A 19297-nucleotide genomic window follows, 5' to 3' on the forward strand; every position below is an offset into this window, starting at 1 on the left:
TACAGACCTACATCTATCCTTCCCTGCCTTTCCAAGGTCCTCGAAAGCCAAGTTAACAAACAGATCACCTACCATTTCGAATCCCACCGTACCTTCTCCGCTATGTAATCTGGTTTCCGAGCTGGTCATGGGTGCACCTCAGCCACGCTCAAGGTCCTAAATGATATCATAACCGCCATCAATAAAAGACAATACTGTGCAGCCGTATTCATCGACCTGGCCAAGGCTTTCGACTCTGTCAATTACCGCATTCTTATCGGCAGACTCAACAGCCTTGGTTTCTCAAATGACTGCCTCGCCTGGTTCACTAACTACTTCCCAGATAGAGTTCAGTGTGTCAAATCAGAGGGCCTGTTGTCCGGACCTCTGGCAGTCTCTATGGGGGTGCCACAGGGTTCAGTTCTCGGGCCGACTCTTTCCTCTGTATGTATCAATGATGTCGCTCTTGCTGCTGGTGATTCTCTGATCCACCTCTACGCAGACGACACCATTCTGTATACATCTGGCCCTGCTTTGGACACCGTGTTAATAAACCTCCAAACAAGCTTCAATGCCATACAACACTCCTTCCGTGGCCTCCAACTGCTCTTCAACGCTAGTAAAACTAAATGCATGCTCTTCAACCGATCTTTGCCCGCACCCGCCCGCCCGTCTAGCATCACTACTCTGGACGGTTCTGACTTAGAATATGTGGACAACTTTAAATACCTAGATGTCTGGTTAGACTGTAAACTCTCCTTCCAGACTCATATTAAGCATCTCCAATCCAAAATTAAATCTAGAATCGGCTTCCTATTTCGCAACAAAGCCTCCTTCACTCATGCTGCCAAACATACCCTCGTAAAACGGACTATCCTGCCGATCCTTGACTTCGGCGATGTCATTTACAAAATAGCCTCCAACACTCTACTCAGCAAATTGGATGCAGTCTTTCACAGTGCCATCCGTTTTGTCACCAAAGCCCCATATACTACCCACCACTGCGACCTGTATGCTCTCGTTGACTGGTCCTTGCTACATATTCGTCGCCAAACCCACTGGCTCCAGATCATCTATAAATATTTGCTAGGTAAAGCTCCACCTTATCTCAGCTCACTGGTCACCATCACAACACCCACCAGTAGCACGCGCTCCAGGAGGTATATTTCACTGGTCATCCCCAAAGCCAACACCTCCTTTGGCTACCTTTATTCTTTATTAACTTTTGTGAGTGTAATGTTTACTGTTAATTTTTTATTGGACTTTTGTTTATTATCTATTTCACTTGCTTTGGCAATGTAAACATACAGTGCCTTCAGAAAGTATTCAGACCTCTTGACTTTTTCCACATTTTGTTACATTACAGCCTTATTCTAAAATGGATTAAATAAACAAAACTACTCAGCAATCTACACATAATACCCCATAATGACAACGCGAAAATACGTTTTTACACATTTTTGCAAATGTATTAAAAATACATTTAAAAAATTGCTCATATTACGACCCTTTGTTATAAGTCTCTAAATTGAGCTCAGGTGCGTCCTCTTTCCATTGATCATCCTTGAGATGTTTCTACAACTTCTCTGGGTTCACCTGTGGTAAATTCAATTGATTGGACATGATTTGAAAAGACACACACCTGCCTATATGAGGTCCCAGAGTTGAATGTGCATGTCAGAGCAGCATCATGATGTGGGAATGTTTTTCAGGGGCAGGGCCGGGGAGAATGGTCGGGATCGAGGCAAAGAGAAACGGAGCACAGTACATGCTCGCTCCATTTCGCATACCGCCCCATCAGATCCACAGATGACGCAATCTCAATCGCACTCCACACTCCACACTTCCCTTTCCCACCTGGACAAAAGGAATACCTATGTGAGAATGCTGTTAATTGACTACAGATCAGCGTTCAACACCAGAGTGCCCACAAAGCTCATCACTAAGCTAAGGACCCTGGGACTAAACACCTCCCTCTGCAACTGGATCCTGGACTTTCTGACGTGCCGCCCCCCAAGTGGTAAGGGTAGGCAACAGCATTTCTGTAATGCTGATCCTCAACACTGGGGCCCCTCAGGGGTGCGTGCTTAGTCCCCTCCTGTACTCCCTGTTCACCCACGACTGCGTGGCCAAGCACGACTCCAACACCATCATTAAATTTGCTGACGACACAACAGTGGTAGGCCTGATCACCGACAGTGATGAGACATTCTATAGGGAGAAGATCAGAGACTGCCAGAACAACAACCTCCCTCTCAATGGGAGCAAGACAAAGGAGCTGATTATGGACTATCGGAAAAGAAGGGCTCAGCAGGCCCCTATTAACATCGACAGGGCTGAAGTCGAGAGTCGAGGGTCGAGAGTTTCAAGTTCCTTGGTGTCCACATCATCAACAAACTATCATGGTCCAAACACACCAAGACAGTTGTGAAGAGGGCACGACAACACCTTTTCCCCCTTAGGGGACTGAAAATAGTTTTTATGGGTCCCCAGGTCCTTAAAAAGTTCTACAGCTGCACCATCGAGAGCATACTGACCGGTTGCATCACCACCTGGTATGGCAACTGCTCGGCATCTGACCGTAAGGCACTACAGAGGGTAGAGTGTATGACCCAGTACATCACTGGGGCCAAGCTTCCTGACATCAAGGACCTATATATTAGGTGGTGTTTTTTTAAATTACTCCAGTCACCCAAGTTATAGACTGTTCTCTCTGCTACCGCACGGCAAGTCTAGGACCAAAAGGCTCCTTAACAGCTTCTACCCCCAGGCCATAAGACTGCTGAACAATTAATCAAATGGCCACCCAGACTATTTACATTAACCCCCCCCCCCCCCCCCCCCTTTGTTTTTACACTGCTGCTACTCGCTGTTTTATATATATATATTACGTTGGTAACCAGTGTATAATAGCAATAAGGCACCCTAGTGGTTTATGGCTAATATACCACAGCTAACAGCTGTATCCAGGCACTCCGCAATGCAAAATATTTTTTTTATTTAACCATGCAAGTCAGTTAAGAACAAATTCTTATTTTACAATGACGGCCTACCCCGGCCAAACCCTCCCTTAACTCGGACGACACTGGGCCAATTGTGCGCCGCCCTATGGGACTCCCAATCATGGCCAGTTGTGATACAGCTCAGGGTCTGTAGTGACACCTCAAGCATTGAGATGCAGTGCCTTAGACCACTGCGCCACTCGGGGGTCACTAACAACCCTTAGTCGTTGTATATTGGCCATATGCCATACCCCCTCGTGCCTTATTGCTTCATCATAGCAGTCAAATGAGTAAACATTTCCATTGATGAAAAATTATCTGGCGAGTTCAAGGACAAATTATATTTTCTCTTCCTACATATTTAAATTTGTTTATTATGTAGTTCATAGTTCGCAATAATTTATTATTTTGATGAAAACCGCATTTTGCTTCGAATGTGGTTACAAGTTACGTCGATATTCCTTCTTAGTTGGCTCGATAACGTCATGGAAAAATTGTTTATTGTATAAATGTAGCAACTCCTTTCTTGCTGTGGGATAACAAAATTGGGCTAGTTGTCATGGCTTTTTGGTGGGTTTTGAGTGGTCATTGTACTGTAAATGTTACCTAGACCTGGCAACCATGAGCGCATTTGTTGTTCCTCAACCACAAGACACTTGCTTTCAGTCTGCATGGTCAATGCAGCTCATGCAACAATGTTGATGAAAACGATGCTGTTTTCACTTTGCTTCTTAATATAAATCCACTAGCATTCTATAATTACACTATTAGTTTGTGTTTCTTACATCTGCAAACAGCTAGTTTGTATTTTCATTGCAAATTGGGCCTAAATCTTGTTAGCCGCTTATTGTTAGATGCTAATGCTAATCGCTAGCTAGCTAATACATGTACTGAGTCAGAGCAAACGTAATTAGCTATACAGCCTGATAATAACAGTGATGGTGTAGACTTATATCAGCATGTTTGTGCAACAGTATCTTCTAAATCAAAGAGGAATACACGAAGCAAGAATATGTTAGCTACATAAAGTAGCTAAGAGAAAACATTCAATGTAGCCAAAGAATATAGGGTTGCCTAGGGAGAGAGAGAGAGAGAGAGAGATGTGGGAGGTTGAGGGAAGCTTCCTGAGGTACCCACTTTGGATGCAGAGGGTGTATACGTAGCCCCTCTTTAAGCTCAAGGAAATGAATTAGATGTCGGTGGAGTTATACACAGTGCAGCTCTTTTTCTATCCTCTCTCTTTCTCTATTTATCAATCAGACCTGCTTCATTTTCAGTAGAGGCCCCTTTGGCTTTGACTGGCATCTGAGATGATTGGATATGAAACACAAATAGTAGTTCATACGTCAAGGTGCCACACGCACGCAGGCGCAGATACACACACACACACACACACACGTACAACAGTGATGTTCTTGTTTCAATTCTGTCTGTCCTGCTGTCATCATTAAAGTTTCCTTTTCCTTTTTGACATTGTCTTAACAGTGCTGTTAGTACTGGTACACTGACAAGGAGATTTCAGAGGTACAGCCAATGTACCCATCCCTTGAAATAACACAATTCCTAGTCCGTCTGCCAGTTGAGGACTTGTGCATGTTAATCCCCAAAGTGTACTATGTAAACGGTAGATATAACTCTATAATGTGTTTGAATGCACAGTGACATGCCCATGTAAAGTTGTACACTATATATACAAAAGTATGTGGACACCCCTTCAAATTAGTGGATTCGGCTATTTCAGCCATACCCGTTGCTGACAGGTGTATAAAATTGAACACACAGCCATACAACCTCCATAGACGAACATTGGCAGTAGAATGGCTTTACTGAAGAGCTCAGTGACTTTCAACGTGGCACCATCTTAGGATGCCAGCTTTCCAACAAGTCAGTTCGTCAAATTTCTGCCCTGCTAGAGCTGCCCCGGTGAACTGTTGTTGTGAAGTGAAAATGTCTTGGAGCAACAAGGCAGGCCACACAAGCTCACAGAACGGGACCGCCGAGTGCTGAAGCGTGTAGTGTGTAAAAATCGCCTGTCCTCGGTTGCAACACTCATTACCAAGTTCCAAACTGCCTCTGGAAGCAACATCAGAACAAGAACAGTTCATCAGGAGCTTAATGAAATGGGTTTCCATCGCCGAGCATCCGCACACATCACCATGCGCAATGCCGAGCGTTGGCTGGAGTAGTGTAAAGTTCGCCACCATTAGATTCTGGATCAGTGGAAACGCGTTCTCTGGAGTGATGAATCACGCTTTACCATCTGGCAGTCCGACAGTCGAATCTGGGTTTGGCTGATGCCAGGAGAACGCTATCTGCCTGAATGCACAGTGCCAACTGTAAAGTTTGGTAGAGGAGGAATAATGTTCTGGGGCTGTTCATCATGGTTCAGGTTAGGCCCCTTACTTCCAGTGAAGGGAAATCTTAACGCTAGAGCATACAATGACATTCTAGATGATTCTGTGCTTCCAACTTTGTGGCAACAGTTTGGGGAAGGCCCTGTTTCAGCATGACAATGTCCCCGTGCACAAAGCGAGGTCCATACCGAAATGGTTTGTCGAGATCGGTGTGGAAGAACTTGACTGGCCTGCACAGAGCCCTGACCTCAACCCCATCGAACACCTTTGGGATGAATTGGAACACCGAATGCGAGCCAGGCCTAATCGCCCAACATCAGTGCCCAACCTCACTAATGCTCTCGTGGCTGAATGGAAGCAAATCCCCGCAGCAAGGTTACAACATCTAGTGCAAGGCTGTTATAGCGGCAAAGGGGGACCAACTCCATATTAATGAGATGTTCGATGAGCAGGTGTCCACATACTTTTGGTCATGTAGTGTATGTGTGTTCATATGAGAGTGCTTGTGTGTGGTGCATGCCTGTATGTAAATGAGTGTTAGCTGTTAGCTGTTAGCGGCCATCGGACATGCTTGTTGATAGGGGTCACCTGGAGACAGGTCAGAGATCAATCCCTCAGGGGGACTGGGTTTGATTGAAAATGGCACTCATTAGCTCATCAGTGCTGCATCTATGGTGCCCTCTCCGTCTCACCAGAACATTGTTCACTGAAGAACGGTGGCCAGGGCCACAACGAGATGATTACTCGTCATATTTAAGGTAATTAAGGAAGCGGAGGTTGACTGCATATTTAGGACCTACTTTGTCAATATTATGTAGAAAGAAGGAGGAAGAAATCCCGAGGCAGAGTTTGCAGCAGCTCTGTGGCAGGCTTCACTAATCCTTTTGGACTTCAATCGGTCTTTCCATGTCTGAGAGTGGTGAGCTGCCACACAGCACCTCAAATTAAACCCCAACATGTTTGTGTCTTATTCATTGCGGTAGCGATGACTGTGAAGGTTGAATTAGAAAGAGGTTCAATTACCCCTACAGCTCACTGTGGTTTGAAACAACAGTAGTTCCTCCAATAGTCTGGCCTGAGCTCGTTGTAAAAAGGAAATTCATTACGAGTGCAGAGTGAAGCTGTGGACAGCCAGACACATGTGGTGTTCAGGTTCAGGTGGAGCTGTATTTCTCATAACTAATCTGAGTCTGAGGAAGCACTGGTACAGGAAAGACTCAAAAGACTCAGATGTCTGCTGTGTTCAATTTAAATCTCTCTCTCTCACTCTCTCTCTCTCTCTCTCTCTCTCTCTCTCTCTCTCTCTCTCTCTCTCTCTCTCTCTCTGCAGGGCAGTGGTTGGGCACAGAGAGCCGATGCCTGACGACAGTAGAGACAACATCACTATTTTCACCCGGATCCTGGACAGACTGCTAGATGGCTACGACAACAGGCTTCGCCCCGGACTAGGAGGTAGGCTGGTTTGTTGAGCGAAGACACTGCCCACCTCTCCCTACCTCTAACAGAGCCAGACATACTGCTAATAGTGCCTTTTGGGCTCTGCCACACACAATGTGTAGGATTCTCTCTAAGCTGCTGTCTGCCATCCACCACTTTAATAAAACTGTCTTTGAAACATTCATTATATAGCCATACATTGCTTCAAAGAGATCATCAGCTAGCTAGCATATTACCTTTTTGCAATGTCTGTCTGCCTCTACTACCCAAAACTATTAAAGCTAGTTTTAACTTGAAGAATCAATCTGCTAATCATAAAAACCTTCACCAGCTGAATCAGGTTTGTTAGTGCTGGTCTGGGACAAAAGCTTGAACACATGATATGGTGCCCCAGGATCAGGAGTGAAGTACAAATAATATCCATCTAGTTAGAAACAAGCCGCTGACCACTGCCTCTACTGAAACAGAGAGCACTTGCAAGTCCTCTCCTCCCTTCCTCCTCCCTACCTCCCCACATTGACAGCCCAGGCTCACCGAGCCAGGAAGCTAGCCATGGTGTGCAGTGATGGATTTGGAGCTGTGACCTTATGAAAAATTGGGTCCCTTGTCAGCTTGACCTCCATTGATCCTTCAGAGCCATACAGTAGTGTCATTAACAGCTCAGTTTCCCTGATCACAGTGAGAGTATGCTACGTCTCTTCAGATCATGAACATATTGCTTTAAGGAACAGTGAAATTATTGATCCTCCTCACAAGGAGATGGTTATCGCCAACAGAATGCCACAAAGACCCTATTAAAAACAGCAGCTTCTTGACACTTGGCTTGCAAGCCCTGTCTTCAGATCTCAGAGGTCCAGCAGAGCTCTGATTTCCTGCCCACTGGGGACGGCCCTGCCCTGTCTTGGCGGAGGAAGTGCTAATGTAATAACATCATTTAATGATAATGCTACATCAGCTAATGCTAACGCTACGTCATCTAATGCTAATGCTACATCATCATTAGGGTGGTGATAAAACCGTGTGCTAATGATTTTACATTTATTGTGGATTTTTTCAAAATGGAGCTTATTATAAGTGATTTAGAATTCTTAGTCAGAGGTCTATGAGAGTGTGAACATGAAATCCATGTGATGTTTTAAGCTGACAGTGGTGAGCACCCGGCTCTATTCCACCCCCACTAGGATGTATGATAAATCTGTCACCACACTAGCTCTGCCACCTATGCACTTTCCATGAGTCTCCGACCTTCCAGACAGAGAAATTTCAGGTGCCCTCCAAATGTGTTGGACATATTCTGTATTCCAAAGCCCTCGGCATGTGCATTTTGATTAATGGCCAATGTCATGTTGCCAGGGGAACTCTAGATTCCATAGCGGCATGTTCTGGAAGCATTCCATCGGTTTCACTCCGTCTCGGAGCAACGACTGGCAGACAGCCACTCACAGCCTTACATCAAAGCCCCTCGTTCATTTACATCCTGCAATCGATAAAATGAAAGTTAAGGCCTGGCCATGAGGCTCTAATTGGAAACCTTATAAGTAAAAGGTGATTCCCACCACTTCCGTCATCGCATTTAAGATGACTCATGTGCAGCAGACTTTTGGCAGTCTGTCTCAGTGTTTCATCTCCAGTCCTTAACTCTATTCTGAAACTGCACATTTCACCCAATTACACAGGAAATGTTGTTTACCCAGACTGTGCAGATAGGAAGCGCTCCCAGTTAAAGGATTATACACAATAGAGTGCATTAGGATAATGCACAGTGAATAGCATCATCTGACACCAATACAAACAAGTCCCTGTGAACAGGCCTAAATATGATTTTAATGTGGTCCTGCCAACCCTCATTATTCCTGTGATTTCTCATCTCAGTTTGTGACCGTGATAATGATGCAAACACTCTCCCTAAAAACAACCTCTATCAAAGTCTCGCTACCTCCATAGGTTCAGCCTTGTTTGGTTGAGTGGTGAGAGATAAAACATTCATGTTTCTGACTCTGTCATTGGATTTGGTGTTTGGAAAGTGAGCTGACTTTACTAAATTGACATCAACAACCAACCTGAAGTAGACAGAGCAGCAGTACGGCCTGGGGGTCAGGTAAGGACTGGTAACCATCTTAGATGGAGCACACCTCTGTCCCTTAAGGAAGGTACTTAAACTCTACCTATGTCTTCTCCTCGTGTCAAAGCAGAGAGTGTGACGGAGGTGAGGACAAATATCTACGTGACCAGCTTTGGACCGGTGTCAGACACAGACATGGTGAGTGATATATTACTGTACTGTCCGGTGCCCAGATCCTCAGAATGTGACCCCTATAGGACCAGCATGACTTATCAAATAATTCACTCCAAATCTCTTTTTTTGGTGTCATTTATACTATATTTGAGACAAAACTGTTGTAATTATGTAATACATAGAGAAGGAGTTTTTAAGGTAAGGTCACATTGATTGGACTATCCATATCTGTAAACTTAATGCTGCAAGCATCTTTCCCTGGACTGTACTGTATATCGACCATCCTATAGTGAGTGACTGGCTAAACATGACATCATCGGTTATAGGCCATGAATGTGGATGAGGCTAATGTTATTTTAATTTAATGGAACATTTCTAGAATCTTTTATTTCAGCTCATAATACACTGAATAAAAATATAAATGCAACACGTAAAGTGTTGGTCTCATGTTTCATGAGCTGAAATAAAATATTCTAGACATGTTCTATAGGCACAAAAAGCTTATTTCTCTCAAATGTTGTGCTCAAATGTGTTTACATCCCTGTTAGTGAGCATTTCTCCTTTGCCAAGATAATCCATCCACCTAACAGGTGTGGTATATCAAGAAGCTGATTAAATAGCATGATCATTACACAGGTGCCCCTTGTGCTGGGGACAATAAAAGGCCACTCTAAAATGTGCAATTCTGTCACACAACACAATGCCACAGATGTCTCAAGTTTTTAGGGAACGTGCAATTGGCAGGCTGACTGCAGGAATGTCCACCAGAGCTGTTGCCAGAGTATTGCATGTTCATTTCACTACCATAAGGGGCCTCCATTTTAGAGAATTTGGCAGTACATCCAACTGGCCTCACAGCTGCAGACCACGTGTATGGCGTTGTGTGGGCGAGTGGTTTGCTGATGTCAATGTTGTGAAAGAGTGCCCCATAGTGGCGTTGGGGTTATCGTATTGGCAGGCATAAGCTATGGACAATGAACACAATTGCATTTTATCGATGACGAGATCCTGAGGCCCATTGTCGTGCCATTCATCCGACGCCATCACCTCATGTTTCAGCATGATAATGGAAGGCCCCATGTCGCAAGGATTTGTACACAGTTCCTGGAAGCTGAAAATGTCCCAGTTCATCTATGGTCTGCATACTCACCAGACATGTCACCCATTGAGCATGTTTGGGATGCTCTGGATTGACGTGTACGACTGTGTGTTCCAGTTCCTGACAATATCCAGCAACTTCGCACAGCCATTGAAGAGGAGTGGGACAACATACCACAGTCCGCAATCAACAGCCTGATAAACTTTATGTGAAGGAGATCTATCACGCATGAGGCAAATGGTGGTCACGTCAGATACTGACTGGTTTTCTGATTCACACCCCTACTTGTTTTTTAATGTCATCTGTGACCAACAGATGCATATCTGTATTCCCAGTCATGTGAAATCCCTAGATTAGGGCCTAATGAATTTTTCAATTGACTGATTTCCTTATATGAACTATAACTCAGTAACATCTATGAAATTGTTGCATGTTGCGTTTAATATTTTTGTTCAGTATAGAAAGACTCGTGACCCTATACAAATATAAGCAAGGTTTGAAATTCCACAAATTAACTTTTAAGAAGGCACACCTGGTAATTGATATGCATTCTAGGTGACTACCTCATGAAGCTGGTTGAGAGAATGCCAAGAGTGTGCAAAGCTGTCATCAAGGCAGGGGGTGGTTACTTTGAAGAATCTGAAATATAAAATATATTTTGATTTGTTTAACACTTTTTTTGGTTACTACATGATATCATGTGTCTTATTTCATGGTTTTGACCTCTTCACTATTAGAAAATAGTAAAAATAAAGAAAAACCCTTGAATGAGTAGGTGTGTCCAAACTTTTGACTGGTACTGTACATATGTAATATCTTAATTTGAGCCAGTTTGCTACAGCAGGAAAATAATCCTGCAGCAACAAAAAATGTAAGTTATTATGTGGATTATAATAACGGACACATTTTGTAGGGGTTGACACATTTTTCGTAAGGGAGATTACAAAATGGAAATTACAAACTTCAGAAACCTTTTTAAACCTAAAATACACAAGTTTAAAACGTCCTGCATTGCTGGAAAGTTCTCCTGCAACTGGGTGATCAAATTAAGATCCTACACCTGTACATATTCAGACATCCCTTTCCCATTCAGTGACACAAGAATTCAGCTGCTTAGAATTGGAATGGGTTCATTTTAGAGATCAGGAAATTGGTTATGGGGCGGGCCTGGAGGAATCGCATGCCTCTTAATCACACACACAATTGGGTTTGGCATGTAAGATGAATCACCCAAGCCATGCAGCGGCTCTGCTCATTCTGCACAGGCAGGCCCTCATCTACTAATAGTGAGAAGAAATCAGAGTGCAATCGGCTACATAATATGGAGCGTAAACCGTAGTTGAATTACAAAGCAACAATTAGTTAGGTTAACATTATCATAATCATCTTTTGAATATCAAAAGGATTTTGCGAGTTTCTAGAAATGATATAATTTTTAATTAGCAAAAAGTTGGACCGTTTAAAGCCTGGGAAAAAAGATCTAATTAACATCATATGACATTATCTTCCTTTTTCTTAGAGGACAACCTATACCCAGGGCAGCTCACAACTTGGTTTCTCACACATCGTGGTCCAATTACCCATCTGTGTGCCACCCCCAGCCAGTCTTAGGAATCCCCCCCACCTCCCTACCCCCCGCTCCTACCCTCAGGGCCAGTTCTCCTGCGTCTTTACTGGGTCCAATATGCCATTGAGTGTCTGCTCCACTTTCTCCACCATCACGACAGACGGCGAGTAAGAGCTAAAGTCAGGAAGATATTTTGTGCAAAACTCAAATATCAGGCCGATTTAACAAGAACTTGCAAATCCCAGTAAAAGTGTAGAATGCTTACAGCAATTCTGATCCTTTGCCCAATTATTGGCAAAAGATCTGATCTGATTGGTCAAAAGACCAATTATTGGCAAAAGATCAGAATTAGCCTGCCTGTGTAAATGCAGCTTATGTTGTCCACCGATTACTTTACATGCTTTCAGGCCAATCCCTTAAATGTGGGTGACATCACAAAGGAGATGATTGTGGACTACAGGAAAAGGAGGACCGAGCACGCCCCCATTCTCATCGATGGGGCTGTAGTGGAGCAGGTTGAGAACTTCAAGTTCCTTGGTGTCCACATCACCAACAAACTATCATGGTCCAAACACACCAAGACAGTCGTGAAGAGGGCACGACAAAGCCTATTCCCCCTTAGGGGACTGAAAATAGTTTTTGCATGGGTCCTCAGATCCACCAAAATTTCTACATCTGCACCATCGAGAGCATCCTGACTGGTTGCATCACTACCTGGTATGGCAACTGCTTGGCCTCAGACCACAAGGCACTACAGAGGGTAGTGCGTACGGCCCAGTACATCGCTGGGGCCAAGCTTCCTGCCATCCAGGATCTCTATACCAGGCGGTGTCAGATGAAGGCCCTAAAAATTGTCAAAGACTCCAGCCACCCTAGTCATAGACTGTTCTCTCTGCTAACGCACAGCAAGCGGTACCGGAGCGCCAAGTCTAGGTCCAAAAGGCTTCTTAACAGCTTCTACCCCCAAGCCATAAGACTCCCGAACAGCTAATCAAATGGCTAACCAGACTATTTACACACCCCCCCCCCCCCCCCCCCCTCTACTTACTCTATGTTTATTATCTATGCATAGTCACTAACTCTACATACACTACTGGTCAAAAGTTGTAGAACATCTACTCATTCAAGGGTTTTTCTTAATTCTTTATTTTAACTATTTTCTACATTGTAGAATAATAGTAAAGACATCAAAACTATGAAATAACACATATGGAATCATGTAGTAACCAAAAAAGTGTTAAACAAATCAAAATATATTTTATGTTTGAGATTCTTCAAAGTAACCACCCTTTGCCTTGATGACAGCTTTGCACACTGTTGGCATTCTCTCAACCAGCTTCATGAGGTAGTCACCTGGAATGCATTTAACCCAACTGATTGGCTCAAATGCATTAAGAAGGAAAGAAATTCCACAAATTAACTTTTAAGAAGGCAAACCTGTTAATTAATTTAAATGCATTCCAGGTGACTACCTCATGAAGCTGGTTGAGAGAATGCCAACAGTGTGCAAAGCTGTCATCAAGGCAAAGGGTGGCTACTTTGAAGAATCTCAAATATAAAATATATTTTGATTTGTTTAACACTTTTTTGCTTACTACATGATTCAATATGTGTTATTTCATAGTTTTGATGTCTTCACTACTATTCTACAATGTAGAAAATAGTAAAAATACAGAGAAACCCTTGGATGAGTCCGTGTTCTAAAACTTTTGACCGTTAGTGTACATGTAAATATTTCCAAAATTACCTTGACTAACCGGTGCCCCCACACATTGTCTCTGTACTGGTACCCCCTGTATATAGCCTCGCTACTGTTGTTTTACTGCTGCTCTTTCATTATTTGTTACTTTTATTTACATTTTTACTTATCAATTTTTTTACTTACACTTATTATTATTAAAACTGCATTGTTGGTTAAGTGCTTGTATGTAAGCATTTCACTGTAAGGTCTACACCTGTTGTATTCAGTGCGTGTGACAAATAACATTTGATTTGATGTTGGTGATGGCTGGAGAGGAGGTGAATGTGCTGCTCTCTCTCTGTCTTTCTCCATCTATCCTTTATTCTATCTTTCTCTCTCTCTCGCTCGCTCCTCTATTTCTCCCTCCCTTTCTCCTCTCCTGTATCCCTATCTCTCCTATCCTGTTTCCCTCTCTCTCCTCTCTCCTCCCTCTCTCCTCTCCTCTTTCCCTCTCTCTCATCCCTCCTCCCTCTCTCCTCTCATGTATCCCTCTCTCTCCTCTCCTTTTTCAATGTTTCTTTCTCTCTTTCCTCTCTCCTTCCTCTCACCTGTTTCCCTCTCTCTCTGTCTCCTCCCTCTCTGCTCCCCTGTATCTGTCTGTGTCTCTGGAGGTTCGCGTAGCTCCGTCTCATTTGTTCCTGCGTCTGCGCTGTCATGGTGTATTCTCCTGTTCTCTGGTGGGCTGGGGTTGACAGGCCTGGTGTAATGAAATTGAGGGCAGTCTAATCTGCCCCAGGTACTGTGTAGAACACTGCTTGACGACGATGGCAGAGCTTGTCTGGGGGGCTGTCTTGATCCCAACAAGCTCTGTTCTCATTTCACAATCTACTGTGCTGAAAAACTCTCGACACCTGTGGTATCAACACGCTAGGTAGTACTACACTGGCACAGAACAAAGCTTTTAAAAGAGCCTTATCGTCCAAGCATTATCATTTTCACTCCCCTGGAGTTATTTTTGCTTGATTATATAGCATCCATCTATACAAGCAAACAGTTTAGTCTTTTTATGAAACAGGTCCCTTCCTGATCCAGATGGAGTATACTAGGTGGATGTTGGGCTCTACTATGCTCTAGTCTTCCATGCATTATGCCTGTACAAATCTCTCTCCTTCCCTTTGTGGCCTATTTGGCTAGACCAGTAAAGTACTCTCTCTCTCTCTCTCTATGGTTAACTCTTATTTCTTCTGCTGTAATTGGTCCCTATTTCAGCTACCAAATTATATTTTCTGTTACGAGGGAAGAAAAACAACATTTGGATCCAAAATCCTGGGAAGGAACCCTATACAGTGAATGGTCCTCCAAACGAATAAATTAGGTGGAGTTATTTTTCCTGTTGGTGTTTGAGGGTGAATGCTAGGATTCTGTATCCATCATCGTGCCCTTGCTCAAGGGGACGCACGCCAAATAAGTCCTCTTGCAGGAAAATAATAAAGAAAGGTGGGTTGTAGGGAGGTTAACTGAGAATTAAAATTGTTGAGACTCCAGTAAAATGAAAAGTGTCCTTCAGGGAAACTCATTGAATGCACTCTGGTAACAATATAATGTGCTCTCACAATAGTACTCCATCTTCTCTCCCACCAAACTGGTCTTCATTTCGCTTTTTGTCACAATATGATCAACTCATATTCAGGGAGGGAATAAGTGTTAAGACAATTTGCATCCTTAATAGGCCGCATCATGAGAGTCTGTATTGTGTTGCTATAGTTACAAGTCATTAAGCCAACTCTCTTAAATCCATGCTGTGTGATTGCAATGCAACTTCAGCTCAGCAAGTATCCCTCATAAAAAATGTTTATGCAGTCTTAGAATAGTTTACTGCGGTTGCTCAGTCATGTATCTATAATGATTCTTTTTGTTTTTACAAACAATAATATTAAATATTCCAGATATTAAGAGATATCAGTACAGTTTACACATCATACATGCATTCCATATTTTCATCCTAAGGTCATTCAGAAGATTAGACTTAACAGATCGAGCCAATTAGAATGCATCCGGGCGAACACCCTAAACGTTTCCAAAGAAAGTAATGGCCTGTGGCAGGAGAGGATGTAATCATCTGGTCTGTTCATAAACACCACAGCTCCATGATTACGGCACAGCAATACCAATGTTCCCAGTTTCCTCACACTGCTCCCTAAGGGCCGCTTTCACCATGTCACATAATTGAGATGGTAGGAAAACGTGAGAGGTGAAGTGGACTCTTAGGAAACACTAAATGCTCCAATGAGTGGCTTATAGGGAAAACATGCAACATCTACGCCCGAGTTCCCGAAAGGGCGGCCCACGGGCTGAATTTGGTTCGCGGGTGGTTTTATTTAGCTCCCCAAGTTTTCTAAGCAAACGTTTTATTCATGAAAGACTGTAAAAACACCAGGTAATCAGCTCCAAGTCATTTTAATTTTGGAAATATGTTCCCAAGTACTCCCACGCATAATAGAAAGTTGTGATTGTATACAAATGTAAGCAAGGTTTGAAATTATTATGTTTTAGTCAAATGTTTTATCTGTTTTTGGCTTCTTGCAGCCGATCTGCAGTCTACAAATTATTTGTAATTCTCTTCTGGTCCCCCAACCCTCCGCTCAAGAAAAAAACGTCCCGCGGCTGAATCTAGTTGATGATCCCTGATCTACAATATCTAACGTAAAAAGCATCAGAACATCTCTCAGATGTGCACATGCTTGTCATGATCACAGTGTTTACCTAACTGTGTCTGATCTACGGTAGTAATTTGAGAACATAATGTGATTCATTATGTGCCCTGTGTGTCGTCTTTATGCAATTATCCATATTCAATTATGCATGAGGAAAAGTGCTTTTCATGCGGTGCTAAAACAAGCTACAGTAGTAAGCATGATGTCTATCAGGGCACAACTAACTGTGATGTTGATCAGTTCCTTGTCTGCTGATCGATACACCACAGGAAATGATTGTGTCATTCTCATTTCCAATCAAATAGTGTTATTGATCTCTGAGATGGGTACTAAGTCAACATGCAAATTATATGGTTGTTTATGTCAATAAAAACGTAATGAGGAAATGTTTAGCTGTCCAAATCATCTATCTATCGCCCTGTTCAATACTGCATAGTATCCACACAGTTTGTATGGAAATGCTGCTGCCTGAACTCTGATTCTCTTGGAACAAATCAGACTGACGTGGTGGCCTGAAACAATCTGCTGCGAAAATCTGTTTCTGCCTCAGAGACAAATATGGAGGAGCTGTTGGAACCCCAGAGATAATGTGTGATTGACAGCACATCACACATGCACAGGTCAGTCCCAGCAGGGGAGAACGACAGAGGAAGTCAGGGAGAAAGAGATTGGACTGGAAAATGATTGAGAGAGTGGGAGAAAGAGAGGAATAATGACTAGCTCTTAATTAATGCGTACATGGGCAAGAAGTCTCCAGCTCATCATTACCGAGCTCAGCGAGAGAGTTGGTCTTAGGGGCAGACTGAAAACAGAAATCAGCCCTGGCATTTCATAGCAAGGAGTTACAGTCAGTGTCAGAATGGGTAATTAACAATAAACTGGTCTTAAATACATCTAAAACCAAAAGCATTGTATTTGATTCAAAGCCTTCTCTTAGACCTAAACCTCAACTGGAGTTGTGCATAAAAGGTGTGACCATTGAACAAGCTGAACTCCAGGGAGTAACATTGGATGGTCAGTTATCATGGTCAAGTCATATTGGCAAAGTTGCTGTGAAGATGGGGAGAGGTATGTCTGTTATAAAAACATGTTCTGTGTTTTCAACACAGATCAACTGTACTAGTTGTTCAGGCTCTGGTCTTGTCCCATCTTGATTACTGTCTGGTAATATGGTCAGCTGGCTCAAAACAAAGCAGCATGCCTTGCCCTTAACTGCTCACACAGAACTAACATCAACAACATGCATGATAGTCTTTCATGGTTTAGGGTTGAGGAGAAATTGACTACTTCTCTTCTAGTCTTTTTAAGAAACATTTGTGTGTTAAATGCCTAACCACTTGTATAATTTATTTGCATACACTTGAAACAGACATACATACCCCACCAGACACGCCACTATGGGTTTCTTCACGGTACCCAAACCAAAAACAGATTTAATGCGTCGCTCAGTTATGTATAGAGCCATGTCATCATGGAATGCTCTGCCACCAGAGGTTACTCAGTTATGTATAGAGCCATGTCATCATGGAATGCTCTGCTACCAGAGGTTACTCAGTTATGTATAGAGCCATGTCATCATGGAATGCTCTGCTACCAGAGGTTACTCAGTTATGTATAGAGCCATGTCATCATGGAATGCTCTGCCACCAGAGGTTACTCAGGCAAAAAGCAAGTTTAGCTTTAAAAAACAGATAAAAAAAAAAAACATATTGTATCACAGCGCCTCTCCTCTGTTTAAAGATCTAATTTAACTGTACTGTATATAAGAATATGTATATAGGAATAGTGTGTAAATATTATTTTTGTTGTCACTTGGTGTATCTCCAATATATAACTCTTATTTGTATTTTTATTTGAAATGTAATGTAATATCTTATATTGTTCTTGTCTATAACTGTTCTGTACTTTATCATGTATTTGTACGTTTTATGTGGACCCCAGGAACAGTAGCTGCTGCATGTGCAGTAGCTAATGGGGACCCCAATAAACTAAACTTGTAACGGGCGTCGTAAGGATTAGACCAAGGTGCAGCGGGAACGTCTATACTCATCTTCTTTATTACATTTAAAAGAAGGAAAAACAAACAAATCACGTATACAAACCAACGACCGCCACTAAACAGTCCTGTTATGTGCACAGACACAAAACAGGACACAACTACCCACAAATCCCATTTTAAAAACACCCCTATACATAGGACCTTCAATCAGAGGCAATGAGGAACAGCTGCCTCCAATTGAAGGTCAATCAACAAACCCTAAACATAGAAGTAGAAAACTAGACTGAACATAGAAAAACACTAACCTAGAACATAGACTAAAAACCCCAGAACACTCTAAACAAACACCCCTCTTACATAATACCATAGCCCAACAAACCCCGAACCACATAAACAAACACCCCCTGCCACGTCCTGACCAAACTACAATAATAAATAACCCCTTTACTGGTCAGGACGTGACAAAACCTAACCCGACTGGAAACAATGTTATTGTTTTCAATTTGGGAGGCACTGAGGAAAAGTCAAGACTACTACGCATAAAACTCACCAAGAGATTAACTCTTCTGTAGGTAGAGGTAACTGAGAGCTCCTGAGGTGCCGAGGGCTGAAAGGGTGCTTGATTTGAAGGCTTCTACAGAGAAAAACAACAGATACATAACCACCATGAGCCGTGCAAGCACGAGGCTCACAAGAGCGGATTGTGCTTGCTGGGAGGGAGGGAGGGAGGAGGGAGGGAGGGAGGGAGGCAGTCTGTCTGCCCGACAGCCACAGAACATAACCACATGCTGGACACCCTTAAATAGAGTGCCAGCTTCCATGGCTGTGGCCTGTGGCCTATGATACACTGTGCATCCTCAGTCCAGGCATCTGCCTGCCGACAGCCCAGAAAGACAAAGCGAGAGGAAGGCGAGGGCAGAATGGGCCTTTATGCGTGTTACCTGCCGCTTGGAGACTGCTGAGGTTTTAAAGCCTAAATGACACATAAAAGAGCAAGCAATATTTGACTGCAATGGACTGTAGGCTAAAGTAACATTACAATAAATACCAGCAGAGAAAGATGTTGATAAACCATAGAAAATGTCCTGACTTTCTGCTATTAAAAGAGAGTTTGCCAATTTTTTAATTCTCATTAGCTGCCCAAGTCAGACTCAGAATTCAGTTCAATTAAACAGATCATTTCCTCAGTTGGTGATTTTGTTACCTGAGGCGTGTTTGTGTAAATCCAG

General features: G+C 43.0%; 1 protein-coding gene across 2 annotated transcripts in view; it reads left to right on the forward strand.

Annotated features, from left to right (window-relative positions):
• gabra3 (gamma-aminobutyric acid type A receptor subunit alpha3) overlaps positions 1 to 19297 on the forward strand; it is a 137945-nt gene that overhangs the window by 46015 nt on the left and 72633 nt on the right. For both annotated transcript variants that reach the window (XM_014128918.3, XM_045690027.2), the window contains exons 3-4: positions 6666 to 6787; positions 8962 to 9032. In XM_014128918.3, coding sequence (XP_013984393.1) covers positions 6666 to 6787; positions 8962 to 9032 — 193 coding nt within the window. The remainder of the gene's footprint in view (positions 1 to 6665; positions 6788 to 8961; positions 9033 to 19297) is intronic.

Source organism: Salmo salar, chromosome 11 (genome assembly GCF_965601325.2).
Source record: "Salmo salar chromosome 11, fSalSal1, whole genome shotgun sequence".
In the NCBI taxonomy this organism is placed as follows: Eukaryota; Metazoa; Chordata; class Actinopteri; order Salmoniformes; family Salmonidae; genus Salmo; species Salmo salar.